The following is a 14,189-nucleotide window of genomic DNA, read 5'->3' as shown; positions in this document are numbered from 1 at the left end:
ATGCAGGCAGGAGTCATGTTAAGCATTCATCTGTCAATATTGCCAACAATAATTTCTAGCTTAGATAGATTTGGATTAGTGTTTTGCGTGTGTAAAAGAATTATATTATGTATGAAAGAAAATGAACATATGTAGGAGCCAATTCCTTGTATGCGCCCCATAGATTCATCTATTTGTATTTTATTATGTGGTTCAAAGTAAGTCATTGCTTCAGCTGGAATTTGGACTAAACACAACCCAGATGTTCAGATAGCTGATGCAGCAATATATAAAAGTGGGGATAGATTTTCTGCTCACTGACTATGAATAGGTGAAATTCAGCATCTTTTGCATCTTTTTGTAACAGCAGAACTTAAATACATTTAAGTTTAGACATTAATTAGTTGACATGGGAAAACTGAGTTTAAAGTAGTTTAAACTGCTCAGCACTTAGGTTTGTCTAATTCTTAATGCTAAAATCATGGAGGTGATAGTATAAAACAGCATATTAATAACCACCACCGGAAATATTTATACTGCCCTTGCATATAGCACTCTATTTTATCCAGTATTCGCGCATGCAGTTGATTTTTTGCTGAGACACAGGATAGCTACCTTTGGCTAAATGGATAATTTAAAATATCGGTAGCGGGCGACATTTCACAAGTTGAGCTCCTGTTGACTTTCTATTGTAAAGGAATTATAGGCCAAGAGACAGCTCGAGAACAAAAGAACAGTGTCCAGAAGTAACTATACCTTGCGGTTGAATGCAACTTAACCGACCTACCACAGACTTGTTAGACCTCAGACGGTTCCCTTTATGGTTTGCACATGTTCTGTATAATCCTTTGACACAATCAAAAAAAAAAAATTGGATTCCACTTTGTCCTTCTCTTTTGCCAAAGAAAAGTCTCTCCATGATTTTCTTTTAAGGTTTTTGTAGGGTGAACATTTAGAAAAAAAAATGGCTTGGCATTGTTCCAAGAAAGAGTTTCTACCAACAAAGCATTCTATAGTAGCTGTATTTTGATTTGCCAGGGGGCTGGAATGTCTCAAAGATCGAGTTTCAAATAACTAATTTCATAGAATCAAAAGGTGTTCAATTCAGACTTGCTTGGGAGATGAGATTTCCTCATCGAATCGAATTTGACAAAAGCAAAAATACTTTGGATGCTGGAAATCTGAAATAAAAACAGAAAATGCTGGAAGTACTCAGCAAGTCAGGCAGCATCTGTGGACAAAGAAACAGAGTTAACGTTTCAGGTCGAAGACCTTTTATCAGAACTGGAAGAAATTAGAGATTTAACAGTTTATAAGAAGTATACTTGCTCTACTTGCTTAAAAACTGCTTAAATCTCTTAACTTGTTTCAGTTCTGATAAAAGGTTATCGACCTGAAACGTTAACTGTTTCTCTCCCTCGCCACAAATGCTGCCTGACCAGCTGAGTGTTTCCAGCATTTTCTGTTTTTTAATTGGACAGTTTGCCGAAAATGTTCTGGAAAATGTAAGAAATATGGGTATAAGAAAAGAACAAGTTTTGATTTGAAGATTGAATGACATCTGTCTGTCTGAGTTCTGTATTGTCCCTGCCCACATCGCTTCCAATCCACACCGCCTTGGCCAGCACTTGCACTCTTTAGAACAAAGAATTCACATATTGACCAAATATGCACAGATGTGGGTTTTGTGGCATTAGTGAGATGTATCATCAAATTTGAGTTTCTTCAGTTATCTTTACCTGACCTTAGAGATTGCTGTCAGTATAAAACGAGTGGGCTGATCACATCACAACAGGTTTGCGCTGGGCGGGACAGGCTGAAATGACCCCCCCGCCTTGATTATATTGGCATGACTAATAACATCCTAATCAACTGATTATTTCTTTTGGGAAATTTCAGATGGAAAGAAGGGGGAAGTGGTTGTTGGTGGAGGGACTTCCAGGCACTGTTTTTATGAGCTCATTCCTGATACCAAGTACAAAATCAGTGTCTATTCGCAGCTACAGGAGATTGAAGGACCTGCTGTGAGCATACTAGAGGCAACAAGTATGTACTCGCTTTATCTACAACTTATTCACTGTTCTCCCTACATTCATTTTAGTTTTAATTTAAACTGCCTCACACTTTACTATGCATGCTTTGAAAGACTACAGTGTTCTGTTCAGCTTGAGTTATTAAACGTGGAAGTTGCTTTACATGATATCATCCACCGTGACTTACTATCATATGTGTAAACTGCACTCTGTGTCAGATAACTGTCAGGGCAAGAATGTGCATGGCAGAGGCTGTATTCAATCATAAACACGCAACAAAGCCTATATTTCTATAAAGCTGATGTAACAACATCGGTAAAAGTGGCTTATTTCATAATCTCCTGGCCGGCCTCCCATCTTCCACCCTCCGTAAACTTGAGCTCATCCAAAATTCTGCTCACCGTATCCTAACTCGCACCAAGTCCCATTCACCCATCACCTCTGTACTCGCTGACCTACATTGGCTCCCGGTCCAACAATGCCTCGATTTTAAAATTCTCATCCTTGTTTTCAAATCTCTCCACGACCTCGCCCCTCCCTATCTCTGTAACCTCCGCCAGCCCTACAACCCTCCGAGATCTCTGCACTCCTCCAATTTTGGCCTCTTGCGGTTCCCTGATTTTTATCGCTCCACCATTGGCGGCCGTGCCTTCAGCTTAGGCCCTAAGTTGTGGGATTCGCTCCCTAAACCTCCCCTCGTCTCCTCCTTTAAGACGCTCCTTAAAACCTACCTCTTTGACCAAGCTTTTGGTCACCTGTCCTAATATCTCCTTATGCGACTCGGTGTCAAATTTTGTTTGATAATCGCTCCTGTGAAGCGCTTTGGGACGTTTTACTACATTAAAGGCACTATATAAATGCAAGTTGTTGTTGTTGTTGTTGCTGTTGTTATCACGGAAGGTTTGGTATGATATTTGCCAGCCTTCATATCTTCTATTCCTACCAACTACTATCAGAGTCTGGTAACTTTATCTCTCTACTCCCAACATTTCTTCCTGTTGTCAACTTTTTTTTATTTAAGGTAATGAAATAAGGTTGTCTTGTTTGATATGACAAAAAAAACTGTGGCCGTTTGGTTTTTCTTCTGTCCAATAAAACTAGTAAAATTAAATACTTCAAACCCGATGATAGATTGGATGAGAGTTTGGTTCTACAAGGATAACATGATTCAGTAAGATATCAAGATATCATTGAGAAGCGATGAGAGATGACTTGGGAAGTAAATGTACCAAGCCAGTCTGAGTAAGATCAGCTCAGCCAGGGCCGTTACAATGGACTTCAGCATCCCCACGCTCAGACTTGGGGGGAGGAACAGGAGGATCCCACTATTGCTCATGGACCTATACTGTGGCTTGGGTTACTCAGCCATGAGAGGTTGAGAGGAGTATTGTGAGCTATCCAGCCCTGCAACCCTCTCTATCTCTGTAACCTCCTTCAGCCCTACAACCCTCCGAGATCTCTGCGCTCCTCCAATTCTGGCCTCTTCCGCACCCCCGATTTCCATCGCTCCTCTATTAGCAGCCGTGCCTTCAGCTGCCTAGACCCTAAGCTCTGGAATTCCCTCCCTAAACCTCTCCGCCCCTCTACCTCTCTCTCCTCCTTTAAGACGCTCCTTAAAACCTACTTCTTTGACCAAGCTTTTGGTCACTTGTCCTAATATCTCCTTTTGTGGCTCGGTGTCAAATTTTGTCTGATAACCCAATTTTGTGTGAAGCGCCTTGGGACTTTTGACCACGTTAAAGGCGCTATATAAATGTAAGTTGCTGGTGGTGAGAGAGGTGGAGAGGTGCACTCACTCTTGCTGCTCTTGTGAGGTCATTAAACCTCTTTCTACGTTGAACCCAGGTCATGGAGGTGATTGACACTGCTGGTACTGACCCGATCAGTCAGCTCTGTCCAGCCCTGCCTGATCCTGGCCTTGGAGATGCTCCAGCAAGTGCCGGGAGGGAGTACCTCCCTCCTGGCCCTCAATTCCTCCACTAGGACCTCCAGGGAAGCATCAGAAAAGCGGGGGGGGGGGGGGTGGTGGGGGGGGGGGGGGGGGGTTGGTGGTGGCAGCAGCCCTGTGACACACCTCTTGCAGCTAACAATCTTCCACAGGTGTTCAGTCAAATATGCCAGTGGGCGATGCAATGTCACTTTAAGAGGTGCTTTTCCTCTTTAAGTACAGCCAGGGAAACACGCCAGAAGTTGTATGGCTCATGTGGGCGGGCTGCCTGATTCTGCAGATTCTGGAGTTAAAATGACCCAGGCCTCATGGAGACAACATTATGGGGGGCTTGACCCAACCCTCCAATTTGCACCTCAAGTTAAAATTGGGGTTAGAGTGTGGGGCTGAAGTCACAACTAGGCCAGATCCAGTAAGGACGGCAGGCTCCCTCTCCTTAAGGACACAAATGAACCAGTTGGGTTTTTACGGAAATCTGGCGGCTTTCATAGTCAAATATTGTGAAATATGTACTGTGCAGTACTGAGGGAGTGCTGCACTGTTGGAGGTGCCGTCTTTCAGATGAAACGTTAAACCGAGGCCCCGTCTGCCCTCTCAGGTGGATGTAAAAGATCCCCTGGCCATTATTATAAGAAGAGCAGCGGAGTTCTCCCTGGTGTCCTGGCCAATATTTATCCCTCAACCAACATCTAAAACAGATTATCTGGTCATTATCACATTACTGTTTGTGGGATCTTGCTGTGTACAAATTGGCTGCTGTGTTACAACAATGGCAACACTTCAAAAAAAGTACTTCATTGTCTGTAAAGTGCTTTGGGACGTTCTGAGGTTGTGAACGGCACTGTGGGAATGCAAGTTCTTTCTTTTTTTACTCTGTTCTGGTGCCTCGTACAGACTCATTATCACTTCCTGGGATCAGTGCTCCATCCCTCTGCTTATACATCCCACGATCCTTTTAACTTCTGTTGCTGCTGCCACACTCGTGGTTTCAGCGAGCCAGCCACCAATACTCCTGTGTTGTGTCCTGTAGCCAAGAGCAATTTATTTTGTGTTCTCACTGTTTACTTCCCTTCCACGATCTCATGTTCTTGCATCTGCCCAAAGTAAGTGGCATGTGTCCTGCAACAGTCCACTTTTCCAACCTACCCAGATCCCTCTGTGTTTGGTTTGCTGGTTCCTCCCCCCCATTCCCTCCACCTCCCACTCCCCCCACCACCAACACACACTTTGGAGATATCTGTAAACTTAAACCTGTAAACTGTAATGGTCCTGGCACTGATTCTTATGCCATTCCACTGATGAGACGTTGCCATGTCAACTCAGCTTCATGCACAATCCCCCTTTGTTTCCACTGAGCTTATCCACCTCAACTTTATCTGCTTTGACCCACCTCAGAGGCTTGACTCCTATTTCATGATATCCTCCCTTGCAGACTAATTACTGTTTTGGCAAGGTAGCAAAAGCTGTGCTGAACTCTAAATACCTTACATCCATAGAATTTTCATCGTGAACAAGGACTCAAGGGACTCCAGTAAACTTCAGTTCATCCAAAACACCGCTGCTCATATCCTAACTCCCGTTCACCCATCACCCCTGTGCTCGCTGACCTGCATTGGCTCCCGGTCTGGCAACGTCTCAATTTTAAAATTCTTATCCTTGTTTTCAAATCCCTCCATGGCCTCGCCCCTCCCTATCTCTGTAACCTCCTCCAGCCCTACAACCCTCCGAGATCTCTGCGCTCCTCCAATTCCGGCCTCTTGAGCATCCCCCACTTTCTTCACCCCACTATTGGCGGCCGTGCCTTCAGCTTCCTAGGTCCTAAGCTCTGGAATTCCCTCCCTAAACCTCTCCACCTCTCCACCTCTCTCTCTCCTCCTTTAAAAACGCTCCTTAAAACCTACCTCTTTGACCAAGCCTGTCCTAATATCTCCTTATGTAGTTCGGTGTCAAATATTGTCTGATAATCGCTCCTGTGAAGCACCTTGGGACCTTTTACTACGTTAAAGGCGCTATATAAATGGAAGTCGGTGATTTTATGGGAACGACCTCCCTCCCATAAATCCACGCTGACCCCCTATTACCATAACATACCTGCTGGGTGTACCTCACACCAGATTGTTTTGTAGTTGTATTATGTGTGTGTGGGGAAGCAGTTTTATCTGGAGTGTGCCTTTATTTTACTTTAGTTCCTGTTCCGACTGAGCCACCAATCCCTCCGACAACAACTGCCCCTCTTCCAACGATCCCTCCTGCCCGGGAAGGTAAGACAGACTTGTTATAATTAATATCCTTTGGGGGAAAAAACAGGAAGTTTGATTCCATTGATTTGTGTTTCTTTGCTGCATGAGAAGATCAGTACCGATTCTGTTGGGGTTATTTCATGCTATTCACGCATCGCCGTTTATTTTATGCTATGTACTGTGTATGGAATATCCATCTCGACTGTTCTAACAAATTAAATTTATACTGGTTGTGTTAGTTATTTGCCATGCTAGTATTACTGCCATAGTTTATAATGCTCCTTTTCCCGATATATGTCAAATGATTGGAAACAGAGCAGTCTGATTGTCTGATCACTACATATTGATTTGGAATTCAATAACCATACTCACCAGTATCTGCTTCCATTGATTTCTGACAAACTTCCATTGCTCTTCTTCCTCCAGTTTGCAAAGCTGCCAAAGCTAACCTAGTATTCCTCGTGGATGGATCGTGGAGTATTGGGGATGAGAACTTCATCAAGATCATCGGGTTTCTGTACAATACGGTCGGAGCTCTAGACAAGATTGGCCCCGAGGGAACTCAAGTAAGTACCGACTGGGGGTGGGGGAAGGAAATCAAACGGAATCAGTGCTTCGTTGCATTGCTCTCAGACTCTTTCCACTGGGAGGAACATGATCAGGAGTGCATTTCACCTCTGTGTCATGTGCCTTCCACCACAGCAAGATCTGGGTTCAAATCATTGAATCATAGAATCATACAGCACAGAAGGAGGCCATTCAGCCCATCATGCCTGTGCCGTTTCTTTGAAAGAATTAGATAGAATTTACAGCACAGAAACAGACCATTCGGCCCAACTAGTCTATGTTGGTGTTTATGCTCCACACGAGCCTCCTCCCACCCTGCTTCATCTCACCCTATCAGCATATCCTTCTATTCCTTTCTCCCTCATGTATTTATCTAGCCTCCCCTTAAATGCGTCTTTGCTATTTGCCTCAACTACTCCTCGTGGTAGCGAGTTCCACATTCTCACCACTCTCACAGTAAAGAAGTTTCTCCTGAATTCCTTATTGGTAAACTTGAAGGAAAGGATTTTGCCTACTACTCTGTCACAATGCTTATTATTAAGTTTGCTTTGTGAAAGTAGGAATAGGGGAAGGAAAACAAGTGGTATCCAATTAGTCCCACTCCCCAGCTCTTTCCCCATAGCCCTCCAAATTTCTCCTTTTCAAGTATTTATCCAATTCCCGTTTGAAAGTTATTATTGAATCTGTTTCCCCCACCCTTTCAGACAGTGCATCCCAGATCATAACAACGCGCCGCATAAAAAAATTCTCCTCATCTCCCCTCTGGTTATTTTTCCAATTACCTGAAGTCTGTGTCCTCTGGTTACCGACCCTCCTGCCACTGGCAACAGTTTCTCCTTATTTACTTTATCAAAACCCTTCTTAATTTTGAACACCTCTTTTAAATCTCCCCTTAACCTTCTCTGCTCTAAGAAGAACAATTCCAGCTTCTCCAGTCTCTCCACGTAACTGAAGTCCCTCATCCCTGGTACCATTCTAGTAAATCTCCTCTGCACCCTCTACATGTCCTTGACATCTTTCCTAAAGTGTGGTGCCCAGAATTGGGCACAATACTCCAGCTGAGGCCTAACTGGTGATTTATAAAGGTTTTAAAAACTCACTGACATCTAACACACCAGTCTCACATGTGGCTCTTCTAAATCAGACATAACTCTCTGCTGACCGACTGCACACATCCCACACGCACCTCTATTGATAGACTGTGAGCCCAGGAGAAGAATAACCAGTTATTAATTTAAAGGGAAACTGGATAAGTATACGAGGGAGAAGGGAATAGAAGGTTATGCTGATATGGTTAGATGAAGTAGGGGTGGGAGGAGGCTCGTGTGGAGCATAAACACCGGCAGGGACCAGTTGGGCCGAATGGCCTGTTTCTGTGCTGTAATTCTATGCAATAACCAGTTATTTGTAGGATGGTGTTTGTCCTGAAACTAAATAGCACAGACAACAATTTCCTTCTCTAAACTATGAGAAATATATAAGGGTTTTGCATGTTTAAATTCAACATTGACTCTCCCTAATGCTCTTTTAAAATATTCACCAGCTGAACCAGCGTTTCCTTCTATCAGTACATATCGTTCTTAAAATCATAGAATCGTAGAAAGGTTACAGCACGTAAGAAGGCCTTTTGGCCCATCGAGTCCATGCCAGCTCCGTGCAAGAGCAATCCAAGCAATCCAGCTGGTTCCACTTCCCCGCCCTATCCCCGTAGCCCTGCAATTTTTTTTGTTTCAAGTACTTATCCAGTTCCCTTTTGAGGGCCATGATTGAATCTGCCTCCAACACCCCCTCGGGCAGTGCATTCCAGATCCTAACCACTCACTGTGTAAAAAAGTTTTTCCTCATGTCACCTTTGGTTCTTTTGCCAATCACCTTAAATCTGTGTCCTCTGGTTCTTGACCCTTCCGTCAATGGGAACTTTTTCTCTCTATCTACTCTGTCTAGACCCTTCATTATTTTGAATAACTCTATCAAATCTCCTCTCAACCGTCTCTGTTCCAAGGAGAACAACCCCAGCTTCTCCAGCCTATGCACGTAACTAAAGTCCCTCATCCCTGGAATCATTCTAGTAAATCTCTTCTGCACCCTCTCTAAGACCTTCACATCTTTCCTAAAGTGCGGTGCCCAGAACTGGACACAATACTCCAGTTGTGGCTGAACCAGTGTTCTTCTGGCACAAGCCCCACCCCTTTCCCCCATGCACTATATCCCCCCTCCTCCAACCTCCCCCCCACCCCCACCCCCTGCACTTTCAGGTATCAGGAAAGCAGGCCTGTGCTGCCTATGATTTTGCATTCATGTCGAGTGTGTTCAATGTGGGACCTAGCAGGTGAAACTCTGCGATTTTGTGAAATTAACCCTATAGCTTTTTATTCAAATTCACTTTCAATATTATAACACAACTTGCAAGAAGATTTACTGTAAATTTATTTGTGCCCCACCCTTTAGATTCCCTATGTACCACAACCCATTTCATGGCTGAGAGGCCAGTACATGTGTGGGAGCAGCCCAGATAGACCTAGGATTGTTCCTTCCTACCTTGTGGCTTCTGGATTGCACCTAGCTCCAGGTGATCCATTGACGTTGATAGACACAGAGATAAACCCATGTACAGAGATAAACCCATGTACAGAGATAAACCCATGTACAGAGATAAACCCATGTTCTACCACCCCCAGGGCTAGTGAGATTTTTTAAAGTGAAATCCATTTGAATATTATCTTCCCTTCTTGTCAAGTGTGAATTGACCTGACAAGGGTTTTGGTTACAGGTTTTTACAGGGTACTTACTTGAGAATTTGCCCCCTTAAAATAGTCAAACCTTTGAGAAGATTGACAGAAGAAAGAGAAATATAAACTGGATTGTAATAATTTGTGAGGTGGAATTGGTTTACTGACATGATACTTATTTGAAATGGAACAGGTTGCAATAGTTCAGTTCAGCGATGATCCCAGAACAGAATTTCAACTCAACTCGTACAAGGACAAAGAGAGTCTCCTCAATGCTATCCAGCATATTAGGTACAAGGGTGGAAATACAAAGACAGGTACGGACAAATAGTGTTTAACACAGAATCTTAGAAATTACAGCACAGAAGGAGGCCAATTGGCTTATGAGACCAGTACCAGTGCTAACTCTTAAACTGTATCTAACTATTGTAATCACATTTCTCTACCTTTTGCCCCATATCCTTTCATAATCTTCCTTTTCAAATATTTATCTTATTCCCTTTTAAATGCTGTTATAATCCTTGTCTCACTTGTGCTAATGTTTTAATGAACCTCTCTGTAGAAAACAAAATCTTTTAACTTCTCCCTTCGTTCTGCTGGTGTTAATCTTAATTGCTTTCAGCTACAATTTAGTCTATGGTACAATAACAAATTTATATATCGGGGTGAATATTGACACTGCTCTGTTAGCCAATGAGTTAGAGGCCAGGTGGGATTTGTGGTTTTAAATTACTCATAAACTACAGCAAACAGAGTCTGTTTAAACATCGCACCACAGCAAACAGTCTATTTAAACAGCGCACTACAGCAAACAGAGTCTATTTAAACAGCGCACTACAGCAAACAGAGTCTATTTAAACAGCACACTACAGCAAACACAGTCTATTTAAACAGCGCACTACAGCAAACACAGTCTATTTAAACAGCGTACTGCAGCAAACAGAGTCTGTTTAAACAGCGTACTGCAGCAAACAGTCTATTTAAATAGCACACTACAGCAAACAGAGTCTATTTAAACATCGCACTACAGCAAACAGAGTTTATTTAAACATCGCACCACAGCGACCAGAGTCTATTTAAACATTGAACTACAGCAGAGTATGTTTAAACATTGTACTACAGCAAACCGAATCTATTTAAATAGCACATTACAGCAAACAGAGTCTATTTAAATAGCACACTACAGCAAACAGAGTCTATTTAAATAGCACACTACAGCAAACAGAGTCTATTTAAACAGCGCACCACAGCAAACACAGTCTATTTAAACAGCGTACTGCAGCAAACAGTCTGTTTAAACAGCGTACTGCAGCAAACAGTCTATTTAAATAGCACACTACAGCAAACAGAGTCTATTTAAACATCGCACCACAGCAAACAGAGTCTATTTAAACAGCGTACTGCAGCAAACAGAGTCTATTTAAACATCGCACTACAGCAAACAGAGTTTATTTAAACATCGCACCACAGCGACCAGAGTCTATTTAAACATTGAACTACAGCAGAGTATGTTTAAACATTGTACTACAGCAAACAGAATCTATTTAAATAGCACATTACAGCAAACAGAGTCTATTTAAATAGCACACTACAGCAAACAGAGTCTATTTAAATAGCACACTACAGCAAACAGAGTCTATTTAAATAGCACACTACAGCAAACAGAGTCTATTTAAATAGCACACTACAGCAAACAGAGTATTTAAATAGCACACTACAGCAAACAGAGTTTATTTAAACAGTGCACTACAGCAAACAGAGTCTTTTTAAATAGTGCACTACAGTAAACAGAGTCTATTTAAATAGCACACTACAGTAAACAGAGTTTATTTAAACAGTGCACTGCAGCAAACAGAGTCTTTTTAAATAGTGCACTACAGTAAACAGAGTCTATTTAAATAGCACACTACAGCAAACAGAGTATTTAAATAGCACACTACAGCAAACAGAGTTTATTTAAACAGTGCAGTACAGCAAACAGAGTCTTTTTAAATAGTGCACTACAGTAAACAGAGTCTATTTAAATAGCACACTACAGCAAACAGAGTTTATTTAAACAGTGCACTACAGCAAACAGAGTCTATTTAAACAGTGCACTACAGCAAACAGAGTCTACAGCAAACTCATGAACTACAGCAAACAGAGTCTATTTACTCATTCTGGTCGGGACTTGTGGGGTCACTATATGCAACCTTATTTCTCCAGCAAAATACAGTGAGTGGAGGATAGTAACATAATACAAATTCTGTGCATAAAATCAATCCCAGTCACTTACAGCAGTGCGGTTTCCACGCTTGATTGAAGGGGGAATTATCCAATCATCTCCATTCTGGCCGGGAATAGTGGTGTCACTATATGCAGACACATCATCAACTGTGTTGTTAGTTGTAACCTTAACCAACTACCCCTCCTGTACTCGCTGACTTACATTGGCTCAAATCCCTCTGTGGCCTCGCCCCTCCCTATCTCTGTAATCTTCTGCATCCTTACAACCCTCCGAGATCTCCAATTCTGGCCATTTGCGCATCCCTGATTTTCATCGGTCAACCATTGACGGCCGTGCCTTCAGCTGCCTGGACCCTAAGCTCTGGAATTCCCTCCCTAAACCTCTCCGCCTCTCTACCTCTCTCTCCTCCTTTAAGATGCTCCTTAAAACTTACCTCTCACCTGTCCTTACATCTCCTTATGTACCTCGTGTCAATTTTTGTTTGATAACGCTCTTGTGAAGTGCCTTGGGACGTTTTACTACGTTGAAGGCACTATATAAATGCAAGTTGTTGTTGTTGTTTGTTTGTTTAGTAAAAAAACATTGCAGTGATTTTTCCAACTATTCAATCATACTATTTCCAAATATCTTACTACAAAACATGAGAAAATCAGATGGAATTTTGTATTCGTACTACTCCATTAACACTGGGAAACGGGGCGATGGGCAATCAAAAATTTGACAAAAGAATGTCCATCCCACTGGTTGCCCAAGGCCTGCCTGAATGTGATTCTCATGTCTTCTTTGAAATGGATGGCCAGCACTCTCTCCCCAAACAGGCCATCACTCTAGATTCAAACCAGGGTCCTACGCCATTGTGATTTTCGTGTACCAGTGGCGGGTCAATGAAAGAATTGGACATTTTCTCTTTAGTACAAGAAAGCAAATTATTTGCTCATTCAATGTCGACTCAGCACGTGCACAGAAAGTAATTTGGTGCCTTTGCTTGAATTTGCAGCAAGCTAGTCCCTCTGATGCCTCAGTTGTTATGTACCCCTCGCCATGTGGTGCCGAGGGGTACAAGGCAGAGGGGAAAAAGGGTTATAGCCAAAATATGCATTTTTCTCTTTCGTGTGCTGACCAATCCATTTTGCATTTCCATAATTTTCATTTTTACTCCAGATTTCTATTGTTTGTGGCTTTATTTCTATCCCTGATTAACCTGTCATGTGCTTTTTATTATCAACTCAGGCAGAGCAATCGTACATGCCAGAGATGCTGTCTTCACTGTAAAGGCAGGATTAAGGAGAGGCATTCCTAAAGTCCTGGTGGTAATTACAGATGGCCGATCGCAAGATGACGTTGACAAGGTTTCCAAAGAGATGCAGCTTGATGGTAATGGAAGGAAAAGGTTCTGGAAACCTGTGGCAGATGCTTCGATCTGAGATGTCTATCTCATCTGCACTGTACTCTTAGTGATAATAAGTGTGCATTTGTTTAAGTATCAGTTTGGCTCAGTGGTGAATATGCTTGAGTGATGGATGTTGGCCAAATTCACAGAAGAACCCTTTGCTGTTCTTCGAATAGTGCCATGGGATCTGGTTGTATAGACCAGGCTTGAATTCACTCGAGAATAGAAGATTAAGAGGTGATCTAATCGCGGTGTTTAAGATGATTAAAGGAATTGATAGGGTAGATAGAGAGAAACTATTTCCTCTGGTGGGGGAGTCCAGAACAAGGGGGCATAATCTTAAAATTAGAGCTAGGCCGTTCAGGGGTGATGTCAGGAAGCACTTCTTCACACAAAGGGTAGTGGAAATCTAGAACTCTCTCCCTCAAAAGTTTGTGGATACTGGGTCAATTGATAATTTGAAAACTGAGATTTTTGTTGGGAAAGGGTATTAAGGGTTATGGAACCAAGGCGGGTAGATAGAGTTAAGATACAGATCAGCCATTATGTAATTAAATGGCGGAACAGGCTCGAGGAGCTGAATGGCTTACTCGTGTTCATATGTTCCTATGCCATCAGGTCTCTTATGTCCACTTGAATAGGATGTATTCAATGTAATTTTATGTAAAGGCACTTAGACGAGTGCCAACAATATTGTAAAGAGATTAAAATTAAAGTACCCTAAAATCTGGTGTATTTTAGGTGTTCTTTACACTTACAAGGTCAAAAATAGACAAGAAGATGTGAATTAACCATTTTTGCAGCACAGTACTTACAGAAATATATAGGATTGACGCATATTCTCATTCCTGTGTCTTTTCACTCCAGGGTACAGTATCTTTGCAGTGGGTGTTGCTGATGCTGATTACGCAGAACTGATCACCATTGCGAACAAACCCAGTAACAGGCATGCTTTCTTTGTGGATGATTTCGACGCCTTCAAGAAGATAGAAGATGAGCTCGTTACCTTTGTTTGCGAGACGGCGTCTGCAAGTGAGTCACGATGACTTGATGTTTCTAATCACTGCTATTAGATT

General features: G+C 42.4%; 1 protein-coding gene across 8 annotated transcripts in view; it reads left to right on the top strand.

Annotated features, from left to right (window-relative positions):
- col14a1a (collagen, type XIV, alpha 1a) overlaps window positions 1-14,189 on the top strand; it is a 244,686-nt gene that overhangs the window by 167,045 nt on the left and 63,452 nt on the right. For all 8 annotated transcript variants that reach the window (XR_010962201.1, XR_010962202.1, XM_067981666.1 and 5 more), the window contains exons 24-29: window positions 1,879-2,025; window positions 6,147-6,221; window positions 6,627-6,766; window positions 9,690-9,813; window positions 12,954-13,097; window positions 13,981-14,145. Coding sequence is in view for 6 of the 8 variants with exons in the window: in XM_067981666.1 (XP_067837767.1) it covers window positions 1,879-2,025; window positions 6,147-6,221; window positions 6,627-6,766; window positions 9,690-9,813; window positions 12,954-13,097; window positions 13,981-14,145 (795 nt within the window). In the remaining 2 variants the exon portion in view is untranslated. The remainder of the gene's footprint in view (window positions 1-1,878; window positions 2,026-6,146; window positions 6,222-6,626; window positions 6,767-9,689; window positions 9,814-12,953; window positions 13,098-13,980; window positions 14,146-14,189) is intronic.

This window comes from Heptranchias perlo, chromosome 3 (assembly GCF_035084215.1).
Source record: "Heptranchias perlo isolate sHepPer1 chromosome 3, sHepPer1.hap1, whole genome shotgun sequence".
Lineage (NCBI taxonomy): Eukaryota > Metazoa > Chordata > Chondrichthyes > Hexanchiformes > Hexanchidae > Heptranchias > Heptranchias perlo.
Note: the sequence above shows the minus strand (reverse complement) of the source record. Positions and strands in the feature narration are given on the sequence as shown.